This window comes from Daphnia carinata, chromosome 9, assembly GCF_022539665.2.
Source record: "Daphnia carinata strain CSIRO-1 chromosome 9, CSIRO_AGI_Dcar_HiC_V3, whole genome shotgun sequence".
NCBI classification, from domain to species: Eukaryota; Metazoa; Arthropoda; class Branchiopoda; order Diplostraca; family Daphniidae; genus Daphnia; species Daphnia carinata.
In genome coordinates, this window is record NC_081339.1 from 4,055,644 (window position 1) to 4,072,620 (window position 16,977).

General features: G+C 44.8%; 1 protein-coding gene across 1 annotated transcript; it reads left to right on the forward strand.

The window, feature by feature from the left end:
- Positions 1-417: 417 nt before the first annotated feature.
- On the forward strand, positions 418-13,111 carry LOC130688585 (protein phosphatase 1 regulatory subunit 12A-like). The gene is made up of 20 exons (XM_059496953.1): positions 418-740; positions 819-949; positions 1,013-1,131; positions 1,209-1,522; positions 1,587-1,732; positions 1,828-2,080; positions 2,150-2,568; positions 2,734-2,973; positions 3,166-3,264; positions 3,501-3,593; positions 4,046-4,199; positions 4,352-4,486; positions 4,632-4,758; positions 4,844-4,953; positions 5,615-5,692; positions 10,742-10,942; positions 11,076-11,183; positions 11,275-11,364; positions 11,951-12,148; positions 12,978-13,111. The coding sequence occupies exons 1-19, from the start codon at positions 498-500 to the stop codon at positions 12,146-12,148; spliced, it is 3,258 nt and encodes a 1,085-aa protein (XP_059352936.1). The 5' UTR covers positions 418-497; the 3' UTR covers positions 12,978-13,111.
- The last annotated feature ends 3,866 nt before the right edge of the window (positions 13,112-16,977 follow it).

The following is a 16,977-nucleotide window of genomic DNA, read 5'->3' on the forward strand; positions in this document are numbered from 1 at the left end:
AGGGATCCAATCGAAAGCAAGAAAAAAAAAGGAAGAAAGAAAAGCGCTGAGCTGGTGCGACCTGGCAACGGTGGGTATGGGGGAATAGTCTAAAAATAAAAACAAACAAAATCGAGGCCAAGATGGCGTCTGCTTGAGGCAGAAAAGAACTCTGTTCCCATCTCCTTCCATTCATGTGTGCCTGTGTGTTGTAACTAGACGAAACGCGTGCCAATTCGGTGGGGGCGAAATATCCAGACTGCGGTCTTCTATCAATAGAAGAAGCCGCGTTAAGGATAGTTAGAGATCGCCGGCCGGGAATATAAGGATTTAGCTCCAACAGTGCCTTCTTCTTCGACGTGTTTATACAATAGCACCTCCCGTCTTCCACTCCCCTTGTGTTGTCCTGTGCCTTCTTTCGCCTCTCCGATCGAGTCGCAATCCCTTCAAAGGGATCGGAAAGTGCACGGGTTGCACTCGACGGTGGCTTACGGTCGCGTTGAAACGCCGCCAACATCATGGAGTCAAGAACCAACTCAGCCCTGTTCAAAAGGGCCGAGCAACTCAGAAGGTGGGAGGAATCAGAGACAAACAAGGAACCTGCCTCTGCTCGTGTGGTTTCAAGGAGGATCCAGTTCTCCGATGGATGTGTTTTCCTCTCTGCATGTGCTGCTGGTGATAAGGAGGAAGTACTTAAACTCATTCGCCAGGGAGCTGACATAGACACCCCCAACGTTGATGGATTGACTGCTCTCCATCAGGTAAGTTTTGTTTTGGTCCTGTCAACCATTGTGACAGTTGCGTTGACAATTGACTGCATTTTTCTCGTCCACCCGCAGGCTTGCATTGATGACAATTTAGACATGGTGGAGTTTCTAGTGGAGCATGGAGCGGATATCAATCGTGGAGATCATGAAGGCTGGACTCCCCTGCATGCAACAGCCTCCTGCGGTTTCTTATCGATTGCCAGGTATGTAAACAAGAACAGATTTTTGTTTTCACAAGACCTAAAGAACTGCCATTCCATCCTTAGGTACCTGATTGAGCACAACTCAGATGTTGCTGCCGTGAACAATGATGGTGAGCTCCCCATTGACATAGCTGAAACAGAAGCTATGGAAGAATTGCTCGAACGCGAGACACAGTTACGAGGTATGTGGAAAGAAAACAAAACAAAAACAATGCTCGAAATCACTTACACGGCACTACTACGGATTATTGATCAACAGGTATTGACTGCGACGCAGCTCGAAGCCAGGAAGAAAGACAAATGCTTGCCGACACTAGTCGGTGGCTGGAAGGAGACCCAGCTTCAGCTCGGTTGCTCCAGCCGCACCCTCGCACCGGCGCCACTCCGCTCCACGTCGCGGCTGCCAAAGGGTACATCCGTGTCATGAGCATGCTTGTACAGGGCGGAGGCGAGCTGAATGTTCAAGATATTGACGGCTGGACGCCATTACACGCTGCGTCACATTGGGGCCAGCGTGAAGCTTGTCAACTTTTATGCGAGAACATGGCAGACATGGAAGTCCGCAACTACGTGGTATGATTCATCATGCATATAGAAAACAGAGTCCCAAACTAATAAATTCTTATTATTTTTCTAGGGTCAGACGTGTTTCGATGTGGCTGATCCTGACATTATCCGGTTACTTGAGGAGTGTAAAAAGCGCCAGGCTATCATTTTGAGAGAACGGCCTGAAGTGTACAACAATCGAGGCAATGCTAGAAATCAGTCACCGCCCAAGAGACGGTGAGATTTCTTCTTCCAAAACTACATTCTTTCATTGTGCCGTCAAAGTCCGTTTATTTATTTTACCCTCTTTGTTGTTCTGAAACTATTGTTAGGTCTTCGGTCACCCGTACTCCTCAAATAGAGAAAGCAGCAATCCAGGCCTCATCCAAAATTACCGATAAGGTCCCTGGTGCCGTCATCATGGTCGACGAGGAAAAAGAAAATAGCAGCGTGGAAATATCCTCGTCAGTGGCACCCCTTGCCGTCCAGGAGTCCTTTGAGGAACGAGCCAAACCTGCCTTAACCACCCCAACTGCCACAACCACATCCGTCCCGACAACAACGAAAGATAATTCTCCTAGAGTGGTAATGATTTTTGATTATCATTCATTATACAAGAGTTTCTTTGCTAAGGATTCGTTTTTAACTCACAAGACTTCTTCAAGTGGGCCACCGTCACGTCCACCACCTCCACCCGCCACCGATGTGGACGCGTTGCCGTCCTCCCCGACGACGCAATCGGGTCAGGTGATCGAAACGGAAGAGGATGTGCCTTCGTGGAGAAGACCTGGTTCGTTTCGGTCGCGACAAGCGGCCAACGCGGCCAACGGTAGTGGAACCACAACCCTCAACCACACTCCGGCCAAAGCGGAGAGGGAAGGACTGAACCGGTCCATCTCACAGCCTTTACCGCCCGTAGCGGCCGTCACATCTGCTCCTTCAACTGCCCCGTCTTCCACAACGTCCTCCAATCTCGCCTCCACCGCCTCATCCATCTCCTCTTCCACATCCGCCTTGTCCAGCGACACGGAAGTCACACTACGAAGAGCCCACAGTTTCGAATCGGATGAACGGTAATGATCCTGCGATTATGCAAAAGCATTTTACTTGGCCATCGAAATGTTTCCAGCACTCATTCCAAAACCATTTTGATTTAACTAAAAAAAAAACTTGACACAAAAACATCGGCTTTACCCACCGTTGATGCATGGTCGTATGTGTGTACAATCCCGGCTTAGATTTTATTCGCGGCTGCTGGAACTGCGGCGACGGATCAAGGCCAATTCCTTGCCACTGCTGGCCGCCGCGTCGATCACTCCGATCAAGAGCGGCGGCAGTAGCGGCGGCGAGGACGTCACGGGTGGCGGCTCCACTAGCACTACTACTACTAACACTATTCACTCAACCAATAACCGCAGCCGAGAACAAACCGTTGACGACGACCTTGAATCCCAAGAAGTCGTCCTACGGGTGAAAAGGTATCGAGCTGGACGGCCCAGCACCTTTCCAACACTCCCTCGGTTCTTTTCCTTTTTTTCCACTCTTGATTTATTGAATTTGCACGGTAGCATAAGATTAATCTTTTCCTGTCCATCCTGATAAGTTGATTCATTTTTTTTCTCATTGTGGCATCGATTAATGTATTCAAAAATATTTTTGGCTCATTGCAGTCGGTTGGGAACAGAATGTCCCGTCGAACAAACGACAACGGCCACATTGGTCCTATCGCAGCCCAGTGTGCCGTCATCAGCCAATCAGCCCATACGCAGGTATAACAATTGTTTTTTTGTTTTTTCTTATCTCCTCTTTTGGTTTCCAGTATCACGTTTCATCGGGTCCGTTCCCTTATCAGTTCCTGTCAATCTGAATAAGGAAAAAATGATTGTTCCATTTCACTTTTCCGCCCACCTCCCCCTCTTTTTTTTTAAAATCTTGTTTCTCCCCGTTATTGGTTATGGTCTTCTCATTTGTATTTCTTTCGATGATTTCATCTAAACCTTGTCAGTCCGACGGCCAACATGGTTGTGACCACGACAGCGACCTCATCGCTCGCCAACGTCAAACTAAGTCCCGGGACGATTATCAAGAATTTCTTCAAGTTTGTTCTTGTTTCGTCATCCCTTTTTTTTTTTTCTTCCTCTTTTTACTAAGATCAAAACGAATTAGATTGTCTTGTTTATTTGAAAAGAAAGGACTTTAGCCTCGATTCTGTTTTGGCTGGAACCTCCTTTTTTTTCTGTTTCACTTAGCGCTAGACATGTCATTTCCTCCCTGCTACAATAATCCCTTTTGTCTGCCTGCGAACAACAGAACGTTTTCAGTTAAGCCATTAATACCTCCCCGCCCTTGTTCTGTTTTAATGGAATGGACACACCAGCCGATTGTTCCCTAAAAACATGTGTGTTTGTTTGTGTGTGCCACTGGAACGTCAGACCAGCTTGATTGGTCCTTTTTTTTTTGCGTGTGTCATAGTTTTTTAATGTTAACATCTTGAGATTAACACACTCATTTTTTTCTTTATGCCTTTTCTCGGGGGGGGGGGATGTGCAGGTCATTTGTTCCTCCTGTACGCGACGAAGAGTCAGAGACGCAACGGAAAGCCCACGCTAAACGCGTCCGCGAAACGAGACGTTCTACTCAAGGTGTTACGCTGGAAGAGGTCAAGACGGCCGAGCAGCTAGCCAAGAAAAAACAGGCCGAAACTGTACGTTCTGTCTTTCCTTTAAGATGAAATACAGTAGCCTAGAAGTTTCTTTAAATAAATTGAAAAAAATCTGGCAGCTAATCAGATATTTCTTTTATATTTTTTATTCCAAAAAAAAAAAAAAAAACAAAAAAACGCCGGAATAAAAACAGCCTTCCGTACCTACGACGACGACGACGACGACCACCACCACCACCACCGAAGTGCCGGAATCGGCCGATTCGAAATCGGAACTGGAACGACGACCATCCTGGAGATTATGCATCAACGATAACAATAAGAACAAGGTTGGATACATAAATCTTAATTGAAACTGTTGATCTGCAAGTTAGGTGTGACCTGTCACGCGCTGCCAACCGAATGCTCAATGTCGAAATAGCCAATTGTTTTGACAGCTTGCGCCGCTTTTAACTTGCTTACCTTCTCCTCTAGTTCTCATTGGAAGATTCACGGAGCAAGAACAATGGTGGCGGCGGTGTGAATGCCTCGTCGACTATCACAACAACGGCCGATACCGTCATCACCATCCCGCTGCGTCGCACCAAAGCCCAGGAAGAAGGTAAGAAAAAAAAACAAAAAACACATTTCGTTTTTATTTTTTCAAGACGCATTTTTTATATTAAAAAAAAAAAACAAACAAATAGAAATCAAGGAAACAACGAAAGAGAACGCAGCGGCCGCTACGCCGGCAACGATCCAGCGGAGGCGCCGACCCAAACGACGCTCGACGGGTGTCGTTCAGATCGACATGGAGGTACACATACGATCCTACCATTCCTCTTCTTCTACTACTCTTGTCTGCCAACCTACACACATTTCGTACTACTACCAACGGCATTCACACCGACTCCTCACTCACACACCTTTTGTTTCAATTCAATATTAACCGTCTTTTGTTTGTGGGATTCATCTCCGTCAATCTTCTAATCGTCGGCAAGAGAAAACAACATTTCCTTCTTGTAACTCTCTCCTTTTTTTTTTTCTCCTGAGGGTTGTGATTTCCTGTTGTTTTCTAACCTTTTGGGTTTGTTAGGTTCGTATACGCATTGTGTGTGTGTGTGTATGTGTCACATCTGTCTCTCTATATGGAGCTCTGTGTACCGCTCGAATTGCTTTGCGTGTGCTGGAGCTTAAAGGCGCGCCCGAGCTACGGCCAGCAATCCGCCTTCTTTCAATTTCTATTTTCTTTGTGGATCCTTAACATTTTTTTATTATTATGTGTGATGTTATTTTTTTCCTTTTTTTGTTTCTAACCACGTGCTTGTGGACGCTTTTTTTTTTCTCTTGAGTCGACCTTGCCATTTATCTTTCTTTCTTATTTGATTTGAATTGTTTTTTTGTTCATCATTAACGACCGTCCACGCGCCACGCCCTGATTATTTTATTTATTTTTTTCTTGTATTCCACCCGGATAGGATTTCGACCCGTCCGGCAAAGACAACACCTCCTCATCTCAGACTGGCGACAGCGAACCTCATTCGGATGATTCAGAGGTAAGATCACGTCATTTTATTTAGTGTGACGTCCCTATCGTCATTTTCTATATTGAGACAATACCTTTTTTTTTTCCCTTCTTTACCTTGCCTGCGTACCCGACTGGAACAGGGCGGTAGTGTAAAGAGAAGCCGTGTGTGTGTGTGTGTATATATACAGAAATCGGCTGCCCCCGTGTATGTGTTGTTTAGAGTTCCAGTTGGGTTCGTGAGAGGGAAGAAGATTTTTATTTTATTTCTCCATTTTTTTTTTTTTTTTTGGCACCCGTCTTTTTAAAAATAGATTGGGCGTTGGCGTAGTGTGGGCCAACTTCTTCTTTTTTTCTGCCCGTCGTGGCTTTTTTTTTTTTTTAAGTTTAGGGTGGGGGGGACGTGAAATGAGTGGGAGGGTTGGTTTGTTTTCTGACGAGGAGGAAGACATGGGAGAGCAGATGACGCCATACCTTTGGCTGACACACATCTGGACCCTGTTTTGCGGGCCGTCTTCTTCTCTCCCTCCACCCTCCTTGCCTACCACCTTTTTTTTTTTTTTTTTTTTTTTTTATTCTCTTCTTCTTATTTTGTTGTTCCTCTTACACGTATGGATTTACTTACGTCTCGTTCACCGTTCGAACTCACCGACGAACGTCTCAGTCGTTCCTGGAACTCGACATCGTCCGGACTATTCAGTCGTCGAGTCCTCCACCCTTTTTCATTTTCCCTTGATTCCCTACACCTTGCGATTTTTGACGTCCGACTTTATCCGTCCGGAAAAATCCTTTTTTTTTTTTTAAATTGATTGATTATCGTCTGCTTTAATTTTTTCTTTGTTTTTGATTGCGTCCGACAAACATTTCATTCTTTGTTTTCGGCATTTTTGACGGCCGTGTCGAAAAGAAAAGAAAAAAAAAAAGAAAAGCCAAACATCCGAAAGGTAGTCAGTCAGTCATTTTTAGGTTGTTGAAAAAAAAAATATATCGACATCTGGAAGTAATCTCGGTCAAGGGTCGGTCGTTCGTTGTGCGTGCTCCACATTTTCATTTTTGAAAAATGTTCACATATTTTTATATTGCCATTTCACGGGGCTCCCCGTTTTGTTCTTTGGCTCTCGGTGAAGTTGGTTCGCATCTGCGCGTGTCCGTGCGTGTATGTGTGTGTCGCTGATGTGAGTCACGTGACTTGGAGTCTCGCCGTTTCCTCCGTTTTATCGTTGCGCGCGTCCTCTCTCCGAAAAGAGGGAAAAAAAGAAAAAAGAGAAAGAAGTTTTCGTTCGAGCAGAGAAGGGAAGGAAGGGAACGAGCAGGGTCGATGGGGGAAAAAGAGAGGCAAAAGAGAGAGAATCAGCTGCTACGGTTAGTGTACCGACTGGTAGGAATGGATCGATCCGCGTCGCCTTGCTCCGTGAGTTGCTTACGTTCGTTAGAGTGCCAGTCGCGGCCACGACCTCTGCTCGTCTTGCCGCCTCGACGAGTTACTCTCTTTTTCTGGCTTGTTGTTGTCGTCGACGACGACGACGTCGTGCTCGTTATCATCTGCGCCTTGGATACATTTGCATCATGGAACAACTGTCGGCTCCTTTGGTGTCGTCGAGCGATGTGGACGGTGGTGGTGGCGGCGGTGGTGGGGGAGGAGTTGGCGGAGTGCGGAATCACGTGGTGAAGCCGGTGATTCCGCCCAAACCGGAGGGCTACGGAACGCTGGGCAGGAGCAGCAGTCGAGAGCATCACAAAAGCGAAAATGGATCGGCCGAGCAGAACCGCCTCTCTTATTCGTCGCAGAGGCCCAAATCCACCGAGATGCTGACAGAGTTCCAGATTTCGGCAGCTGGCGCTGCTGCTCCCACCTTCAGCACGCCGACTGCGACCACTAACGCCACCCATCAGCCGTCGTCGACATCGAGCAACTCGAATCCGGCCACGCGCCAGTCACCGAGATCCCCCCGCTCCAAACCGCCCGCCCCTCCCGTGCCAAACAGTCCACGTCCCCTGCCGCATCAGTTCTCTCTGGCCGATAGCCAAGGATCCGTTTTGGCCGACCTCACTCTGGATTGTCCCTGTCCCTTACTCACTCAACAGGGAGGAGGTAGTGGTGGCGGTGGTTCCACCATCGGTGGAGGCTCCAAACACCAGTCCGCCTTCGAACCGCAGTTGTCGGTTTGGAATCCACTCATTGAGCCGCCGCAACTCTTCCAGTCGGCAATGGATCTCGACTTGTCTTTCGATTCGGCGGGCCACGTCGATTGCGACCCGCCCGACCAGGCCAACCATCAGCATCACGCTCATCAGCCAGTGATTGTCAAGCCGGCCCCGCCGCCCCCTTTGCAATCGTCGTCCATGTCATTCCAGTCGGCCCAGCCATTCTATCCGGAGCCGATGAAACCCACCAAGGTCGAACCGCCCCGGTTGCCCAGTGTCCCGCCCGTCTCGTCCAGCCTCACCCTCAATCTCAGCATGGATCCCCTTTCTTCCAGGTCCGTTTCCAAGACCCACGAGAATCCCGTCAAGCCCGTCTTGCCCATCGCCAACGAGCGCAACAAGATCATCATGTCCAAAACGGATCACTCGGCTTCCAGCGGCAACGCCAATTCGTCCGGTTCGTCCGGCATCGCTGCGCCTCCGTCGGTCCACTCGGCCATGCAACGAGTGGAGCCTCGCGTCACCAGCGATCTCGTCAAACTGGAACTGAACAGCACGACGAGCAGATTGTCGGCCGACCCATTGGCGCAGCCGACGGCGTCGGCCGAACCGGCCAAACCGAGCCGAGTGCTTCCGTTGAAACCGTTCGCCGATGCCACCGTGTCGCACAACAAAAACAGCAGTGTCGGCTGGCAATCGCTGGAATCGATTCAATCGAATCCATCGACGATCGATACGACCGATTCGCCACACTCGTTAATGGCGGCCAACGAGTCGATTAGCGCGCGGAACGCGCTCAACAGTGAACTGCACAGCAGGGCGTCGTCGGCCGTCCAACAGCCACAACCCAACGGATTGGGACGGCCGGCCGACGCTTGCCCGTCGGAGCCGTCGGCGGCGGCGGCGGCCAGTTCGACCAAACCAAACACGTCGTCGGCATCGCTTTCAACTCCGCTCCTTTTGCCCGCTCCCCATCCGCCTCCTCCGCCGCCACCTTCCTCTTACATGACGATCGATATCGATCCGGCTTCGGCTGCTGCCGCCTCGGCCGCCGCTGCCGCCACCGGCAGTTCGAGCACGACCGGCAGCGGCGGTGGCGATTCGTCCGGCGAGAAGGTGGTGGATTTCTACCCGCCCAACTCGTTCCGTCCCTACTCGTTCCACAGCGAGTGCTGGCGCAAAGAGATCCCCGAGAACGAGACCAAATGGCAAATGTACAAACGTCGTTTCAGCGAATTTGTTTTCAACTTTGTCGCCTGCTGCATCCGCTGCATTGGGCCCGTTTGATCATCGATTTTTTCGTTGTTTTTTTTTTGTTTTTTTTTTTATCCTTGATTTTTGAAAGGAGCGCACACAGCATAAAAAAAAAAAGAGAAAACTTTGCGGCGGAGTTTTTTTTTTGTTTTTTGCGGTAACACGAAAGAAAAACAAAGAGCGGAAGGGATCCTTGACCCAGCGGCTTCCATGTGTCTCTACATTTTTTTTTATCCCCCTATCTTTTATTATTTCTTATATCCGTTTTTTTTTGTGTCTGTGTGTGTTTCATTTCCTTGGTGGTGCGGAAGAAAGAAGACGACAGGAATTTCTGTCGCGACGTCAGAAAAAAAAAAAAAGAGAAACTCTTAAACTTTTATTTCGCCGAGTGAAGGAAAGCACAACAAAAAAAAAAAAAGAAGGAAAGAAAGAAAGAGAAAAACGGGTCAGAAAAAATGTATCCGAATAGTTATTCAAACTACAAAGGCGGTGGCCGGATACCCAGCAACCTGAGTGGGCTCGGTTCCGGCTCTTCGTATTCTTCTAGTCGCTATTCCGGAATCCGATCGAGTAGTAGCGTTCCGTACGGCTCGTCTAGCCCTTCCTATTCGAGTCCGCTGTCGTCGTCGACGTTGAGCGCGCTGGCTTTGTCCATGACGACCCCGACATCGCGTTACGTCCCTTCTACCTCATCCAAATCGGCCTACTCGCCGGCATCTTCGGCCTCTTCCAGCCCGCGGCTATCGTCTTCCTTCTTCACCAATCCGGCCGGAAGCAGTAGCACGGCCGGAGCGAGTAGCGGCAGCAGCGGCACTCATTTCCCGACGCGTTCGCGCTCTTTCAATCGCGGATCCGACGTCGGATACGGATCGTGGAGCGTAAGTCTTCGCGTGTGCCAGCCACCCCCCCCCCCGCCTCAACGTCGTGGCTGTTGGGGATGATGGGAATTTTCTTTTTTCTTTTTTTTTTTTGATAAAGTGTCATTCAATTGGATTGACGTTGGAGAGGAAATGCCGTTTATGACGAAGAGGAATGTGCCCATAGGAAATCTTATTAAGATTTTGTTTGTTTGTTTTCATATCTAGGGGGGAGTGTTAGGGTGGATATCTTTTGCTGCGTGCAGAAAGAAAGAAAAAAAAAAGGGGGGGCAATAAAAATAATTTTTAGTTCTTTTTTTCTTGGCAGCGTTGCTTTGATGATGGTGATGACGATAGCGTGAATATTACGATTTTTTTTGTGTGTGTGTGTGTATGTTTCGGGAGGAGACGGGTTAAACCGACGTCCCGGAATAAACTTTGGCCGCCCTTTTTTTTTTTTTTTTTTTAATTTTTTGGCTGGTCTGTTCGTTTCGACGGTGCTTGGTTTCAATTTCACGTGGTTTCCTTTTTTTTTTCTTTTCTCTTTTGAAACAGCCACGTCATCATCTATTTTTTTTGTGTGTGTCTTTCTTTGTTATCACAGATGTCACCATCTTTCTTGTACGAATTTTTTTTTTTCGTTTTCCTTCATGTATGTTTCTGACGCTGAGAGATGGCAGTGCGTTTCTCTTTTTTTTTTTGCGTTAACCTTCGCCAAAAAAAAAAATTGATGCGGGCAAGGATAAAAAAAAAAAAAAAGGAGGAGGAGGAGTAGATTTTCCTTTATGATTTATGTGCGTTTGTTGTGTTTCTTGTATTGGCAGTCGTTGTCGGATCGAGGTAGCAGTTCACGTCAAGTCTCCCGACCGTCTTCACTCGGCTCGTCCATCAGCGATGTACGCGACGATCCGCCGGCCGCCAACACTCAACCGTCGACGCCCATCACGGCCCACCCCATGGCCGCCGCAGCGGCCGCGGTCGCGTCAGGCGCCATGACCCCCAATGGCGACATTGATTACAAAAAAGTACGCACGCAGACGCACGCATAAATGCTAACTCAAGTCAAAAATCGAGATGATTTATTTATTGATAACGTGGCGATTTTTTTTTTATCTCTCCCCCCCCCCCCCCACTTTTTTTTGGGGGTTTGCTTTCTAGTTGTGGGAGGACAGCCAAGTGGAGAACGAACGGCTGCGCGATCGATTGCGGTCCACGCACGAAGATCTGGCCAAATGTAAAGATCAACTGGACAACGCATTTCAAGTGGTAAGCCGAATAAAAAGCACAATACGTGCGCGTCTGACAAATACGATTGAACTAAAAAAAAACTTTTTTTTTTGATCCCGTCGTCGTGAAGAGTAATGCGCGCAACGCCATGACCGAAGCGGAGAAGCGCGAACGTCGAGCCCTCGAGCGGAAACTCTCCGAGATGGAAGAGGAGCTCAAAGTGAGTCAAACTATTGATTTTCTCTTTTTCTTTTTTTAGATTATTTTCTTCTCTTTTTCTATTATGGCAGTGTAGAAAGAATTTTTCTTTTTATATATGATTTTTTTATCCACATTATCTCTTCATTCTATCTGGCACCTTTTTTTTTTTTTTTTTTTTTCAAGAGAAGCAATTTCTTTTCCCACTATTTTTTTTTTTTAAGTAGCACATGGCGACAGTTTTACACCAGCGGATGTGCCTGTGTGTCTTGCGTGTGAGCGTGTTAATGTGAAGCCGGTCTTTTCTTTTCTTTTTTTTTTTTTTTTGTTTTTAAATAATTTTCGTGATTTTTTTTTTTTTTTTTTTTTTTTTTTTTTTTTTTTTTTTGGCACCGCGTTTGGATTGTTGTAACACAATCCCGTTTCTCTCTTTTACCGCCCGCTCTTTCTCTTCTATTCGTCCTAACCGCGAATGACCATCGTGCCCCCCCCCCCCCAACCCTTCTCAAAGAGAGAATTCCAAACGGGGGTTGTCATCACAGCAGAATTCTTTTATCTTTCATATCGAAACGTTCTTTGTTGTTGTTGTTGTTGTTGCGCTTTTACAGCAATTGCAAAAACTCAAGGCCGAAAATGAGAAGCTGAAGGCGGAGAATCGGGCCCTAACGCGGGTCGTTTCCAAATTGACGGCCAACGCAACACTGGCGTCCTCTTCTTCCTCCTCCAACTCCTCCTCTTATTATTCTCCCTCCGCCAATTCTGCGACTTCGTCTTCTTCTTCCTCTTCGTACATCAGTGGAAAATAGGTACCTACTATACAAAACGCACGCAACAAAAAAAAAAGAGAATGAAACTACCCCTCCACCGAGCCTCCCCCCTTTCTCTATTTAATTACACACCTTACACACATTGTGACCGAAAAAAAACAAAAAAGGCAACGCTTCCATCACGGTCCAAAAACTTAGTTGGCTGCTGGCCGGCATCTCTCCCGCCCCCCCCCCCCTACTTTTTTAACTTTAAGGGCGTGTGTATGTGTGTGTGTGTGTGTGTGTGCACACGTAACTATCGGAACGAAAGTTTTTGGCCAGTTCCACGAACTCAACTCCTCCTTCTCACAGGGAGTTGGGTACTAACTTCAAAGCGGCATATAAATGTATATAGTTTTAATAATAATCCATCTCCATCCATCCATCCATTCTCTCTTTTCCCTGTATGGCTTTTTGCTCGTATATTGTGGATTCGTCATCATAATCATAAAAACTCGCTATCAACATAAATCATGGAGGAAAACAAAAAGAGAGTGACCCCACGCACACACACCGATCGGGTCCCTCCTTAGTCCGCCCAATTCCTGGAGGGTCCCGATTATATATATATATATTTTTTCCCGCATGCAGCTGATGCCATGTCAGCAACAAAAACGCACGTTATTTGTGTGGTTATGTTTATCGTCTTTTTTTAGACCCGGCCCGGCCCCTCCGTTTGCCCGTCGTCTTATAATATCTATGCGTTTATCCCAGTTTGCAGATTCTTTTCATTTTCTTTGTTTCTGTTTTCATTTTCTTATTGAGAATTCTAATTTTTTTTTTTGTTGTTGTTTTGTTTTTATTCGTTGCTCTGCAATGTTTCGCTCAGGAATCCCACAAGATGGTGGAGCTGCTCCGTTCGGACATTGGCAAGATGCGCGACGAGAACGGCGCCCTCATCCGCGTCATCAGCAAACTCTCCAAGTAAAAAAAAAACGCTAAAAAGAAAAAAGAAAGGCGAAACAAGAGACGAGCGATGTATTTGAGAAAGAGAATCACAAAAGAGAAAAAAGAAAGTAAAAGAGAGAGAGAGAGAGAGAGAGAGAGCCAATTCACACGTACGTTTAAACAAAAACAAAACAAGAAGAAAAGAACAACATTATTATTATTGTTATTTACGAGAGATTCTGGACAAGATCCAAAATCTTGGGATGCTCACACAACCAAAACGACTCGCCCAGCGCTCATCCTCCTCATCTCTCGCGAATCTTTTCAATCCTAAGAGGTGATATTGTTGAACTCTTCCAATGATTCCTCTTTTCTTTTTTTTTCTTTTTTTTTTTTGAATTTTCAATGTGGATCTTTGTTCTTCCGGCTGTCGGAAGGCAAAGGTCCGTCTTAAAATCGCCCGGCGCGAGCTAAAAAGAGCGGAAAAAAAAAAAGATTCGTTTGTTGTCTGATCGCCTTTTTTTTATTGAAATCATCTCCCTAAAAACGATTCATTCAAAGTAATATTAATAGTAATAGTAGTAAAAAAAAAAAAAAAAAAATTAACAGTGATGATAGTTAAATGGATTTCTTTTTTTTTTCGGTGATTACAATCATTGGCTTTTGCTGCCGCTCCTCCCGCCCTGTTTTGTTTTTTTCGTGCGCGGTAATTAAGCTTTCCTAATCAAAAACATTTGAACAAAACGAAATTAAAAATTGAATTATTTAGAGGAGTAGAAAACGGAAGGGAAGCGTCAGCGTTGCAATTTTCAGACGAAAGAAATTGATTTAACGACAAACGAATCCATTCTCTTTCTCTTCTTGAAAATGGATCTGCTCCAACTTCCTTTTGATATCGACCCGTTTGTAAAAAAAAAAAAAAAAAAAAAAAAAAAGAGAGAGATTGAGCGAGATTTGGTATTATTAATTACTTTATTGTCATTCATTTTTGTGTGACGTTGTTTTCTCTTTTTTTTTTTTTTTTTTTTTTTTTGAGGCTTTGTTGATTTTGGTTTTCCCGATGGGAGCGTTCCCGGAGTTTCGTTTTGGGGTGGAGTAATCTTTGAGTCGGTCCCTCCCGTTGAAATTGTTCTCAAATGAACGCCAAAAACGAAAAGAGAAATGTAATCGTCAAATTTTGAAACGAGAGATGCAGCAGAATGCCGACAAGTTGATGACGTATTTATTCGACTCTAGTTGGCTAAAGCTATCTTACCTGTGTGAATTATTTTCTATTTTTTTTTTTTTTTTTCCATTTGATTAATTGCGGTTGGCAAATTAGGATCGGGGGGATGGCAGTGAGGAATTTTGCATTTTTAGTATTTCTTAATTTTTTGGGGGGGGGGTTGGATTGTGTCAGCCTTGCATTCGTAGAGAGTAAAAAGAAAAGAAAACCAATTTTTTAATCCAATTAAAAGGTGCCTTATGGTCGCGATCACAATTTATGTCAGTTTTTCTTATTGAATTAGCTCTCCAAAACCACTCAAACTGATTATTTTGAAAAAAAAAAAACAAACAAAACAAACAAATTTGTTTAATTTTTCACCGGTTATGTCGGGCGTGTGAAACATTTTTTGGCGACAATGTTAGTCTCTCTCTCTCTCAGTCTTTTTGCTTTTCTTTTATCTTCCACCACAAAACAACAAGCCTCAATCTCCTCCTTTTTTATGGGGATTCCTTTCTCTTTAGATTCAATTTAATATTATTATTATTTTTTTTCTTATTCCTTTTTCGCTGCTGCCGCTTTTTTTTTTTTTGTTTCACGTACACCCTTTTGTTGTCGTTGTCTCCTGAACGTCTTCACACTACTCACTCACGCCCTCATCCCCCCCCCCCCAAAAAAAAATTGTGTCACCTCTTTGTAGTGTTGACTATACTCTTTGAAGAAAGCAAAAGAAGCAAATCATTGATGGTTCATGATAATGCGATAAAGCAAACACAAAAAAAAAAAAAATGATGAATAATTTTTTGTTTTTCGAAACCTGAAGGATATTCAAATCACAAGGTAAAAAAACAAATTGTTTTTGGAGCAAAATCGAGTGCCGATTTTTGTTACGTTGATTGTGTACATTTTTTTGAAACCTCCTCCCTCCCAATGGCCCCACCCCTTGCCCCCTCCCTTACTCCTGACTTGATCATGATAAACAAAATCCATGTTGTTCAACTATTTTTTTTTTTTCTTCTCTAGATTCGCTTTGAAAATTGATAATTAAGCTTTTCTGTCCCTAAACAAACTCTCTCACAAACACTGTTATTACCTTTTACCCCCCCCCTTTTTTTTTTTTGTCTTTTGTTTGCCATCCCCAACATTTTTTTTTATTTACTGTTTCTCTATCTCTTTTCTATCTCTCCAGTTGTGTCCTAGTCGCGTTGATTCTCTCGCCAGTTTCTACCGATTCGTTGAATTATAATCCAATTAATAACGATTTTTTTCTTTATCTTATATTCTCATACCTGCCCCCCCCCCCAATTCCCTTCCCTCAATTTGCCTCGTGACATTTTCTTTTTTTTTTTTTTGTATCTGTTCGTGTATTATTCATTAGCTTCCACATTATGATTAGATAAGAGAGGCCATTTGATTAAACAATAAGTCTTTTTCTTTTGTTTCTTTTCGTTTTAAATTATCTACTGCCCTTTTTCCCTCACGCTCCAAGAATATCCTTTCCCTCCTAATCAAATAACTATCCCTGCCCTTTAATTATTTCTTTTCTTTTGTCTAAAAACGGGGAGAACGTCACAACAGAAGAAAATCGACGGGCTAACGTTATCGTGAGATCGTTCGAATTTCTCCTCGTGAGTGAATTCCTCCTTAGATATTTTTTTTTTCTTTCCCTTTGCTCCCTAATGATTTTGTCGACGTTGTTATAATTTTAAAATTTGTCATCACATTACAAACACACCGCCTCCTCCTGAAGAAGAAGAAGAAAAAAAAACAAAAAGAATGAAAATCAAGCAAATAAGAATAAAAAAAAAAAAAAATAAAGCCATGATATTTGAAATGATTTCAAACAAAAACCTACGGAAAAAAAAAATGAGGAAAAAAAAAAATGCGAAGTTTGAAAATACAACTGGAATGTTCAGTTAAAATGTTTTGAATCCTGTTTTTGAAATGAACGTTTTAATCAAGAGCAAAAACTAATTTTCTGTTTTCTTTTTATGGTTCTGATACCCACGCACGAGTGAGCTTCGCCCCAAACGAGAGACATTTGTTCGAAGAAGTTGGTGCAAAGAAAACGACGGACGTGGCCGTCCAACGATCCATTGACCCTCTAGTTGTACCCTGTCATGCACTGATCAGGATTTTTCTGTCTTGCTTTTCTTACAAGTAGAATCCACTGCCTTATAGCTCTGCAGTTATTCGTGGATGATGTCTACCGACAAGGCAGTTGGCACTTTCATTGTCTCGCTCAGCTCGGATGGAAGGGTCCGCCAATCAGTTGGATTGCTACAAAACCCGAACCTATAGCCAACTTCTTTTTTTTTCTTCATCCTTCGTGCGTGTAAGGTTCTTCTTTATTTGGGTCATTGCCAGGCCATATAGTAGAAAGGACGACCATCAGCCTTTCATCCGTCATGATCACTTTTTTTCTTTTCATTTCTTTTATGTAGTACTGCTGTCATTCTACAAACGTCCACCACCTAGAGCCCTGTCGTCGTTCATCTTGCCAATCCTTTTGGGATTTACAAGCCTGCCCTCGCAACCGCCCTAAAAGTAATCGGGCGCGACTTTGTTTGGGGATCTCTTTGGCCGAGTTTTGGAACAAACATTGTTTTGTTTTTGCCTCCCCGTGTCCGACAAACCGTGAGTTGCTGTAGCATTTCCCCTTTGGCTAAACAACGGATGTTGTGGAAAGTTGACTTACCAACGTAGTTTTACCGCTCTCGACCTTGTCGCTTTTCGA

What these genes read in the sequence shown, in the direction of transcription:
- LOC130688585 (XM_059496953.1), top strand. Translation starts at nt 498, where the DNA reads ATGGAGTCAAGAACCAACTCAGCCCTGTTCAAAAGGGCCGAGCAACTC. An exon ending in GGTTTCTTATCGATTGCCAG is followed by an intron (nt 950 to 1,012) that starts GTATGTAAACAA and finishes TTCCATCCTTAG; the next exon opens with GTACCTGATTGAGCACAACT. An exon ending in ATTATCAAGAATTTCTTCAA is followed by an intron (nt 3,594 to 4,045) that starts GTTTGTTCTTGT and finishes GGGGATGTGCAG; the next exon opens with GTCATTTGTTCCTCCTGTAC.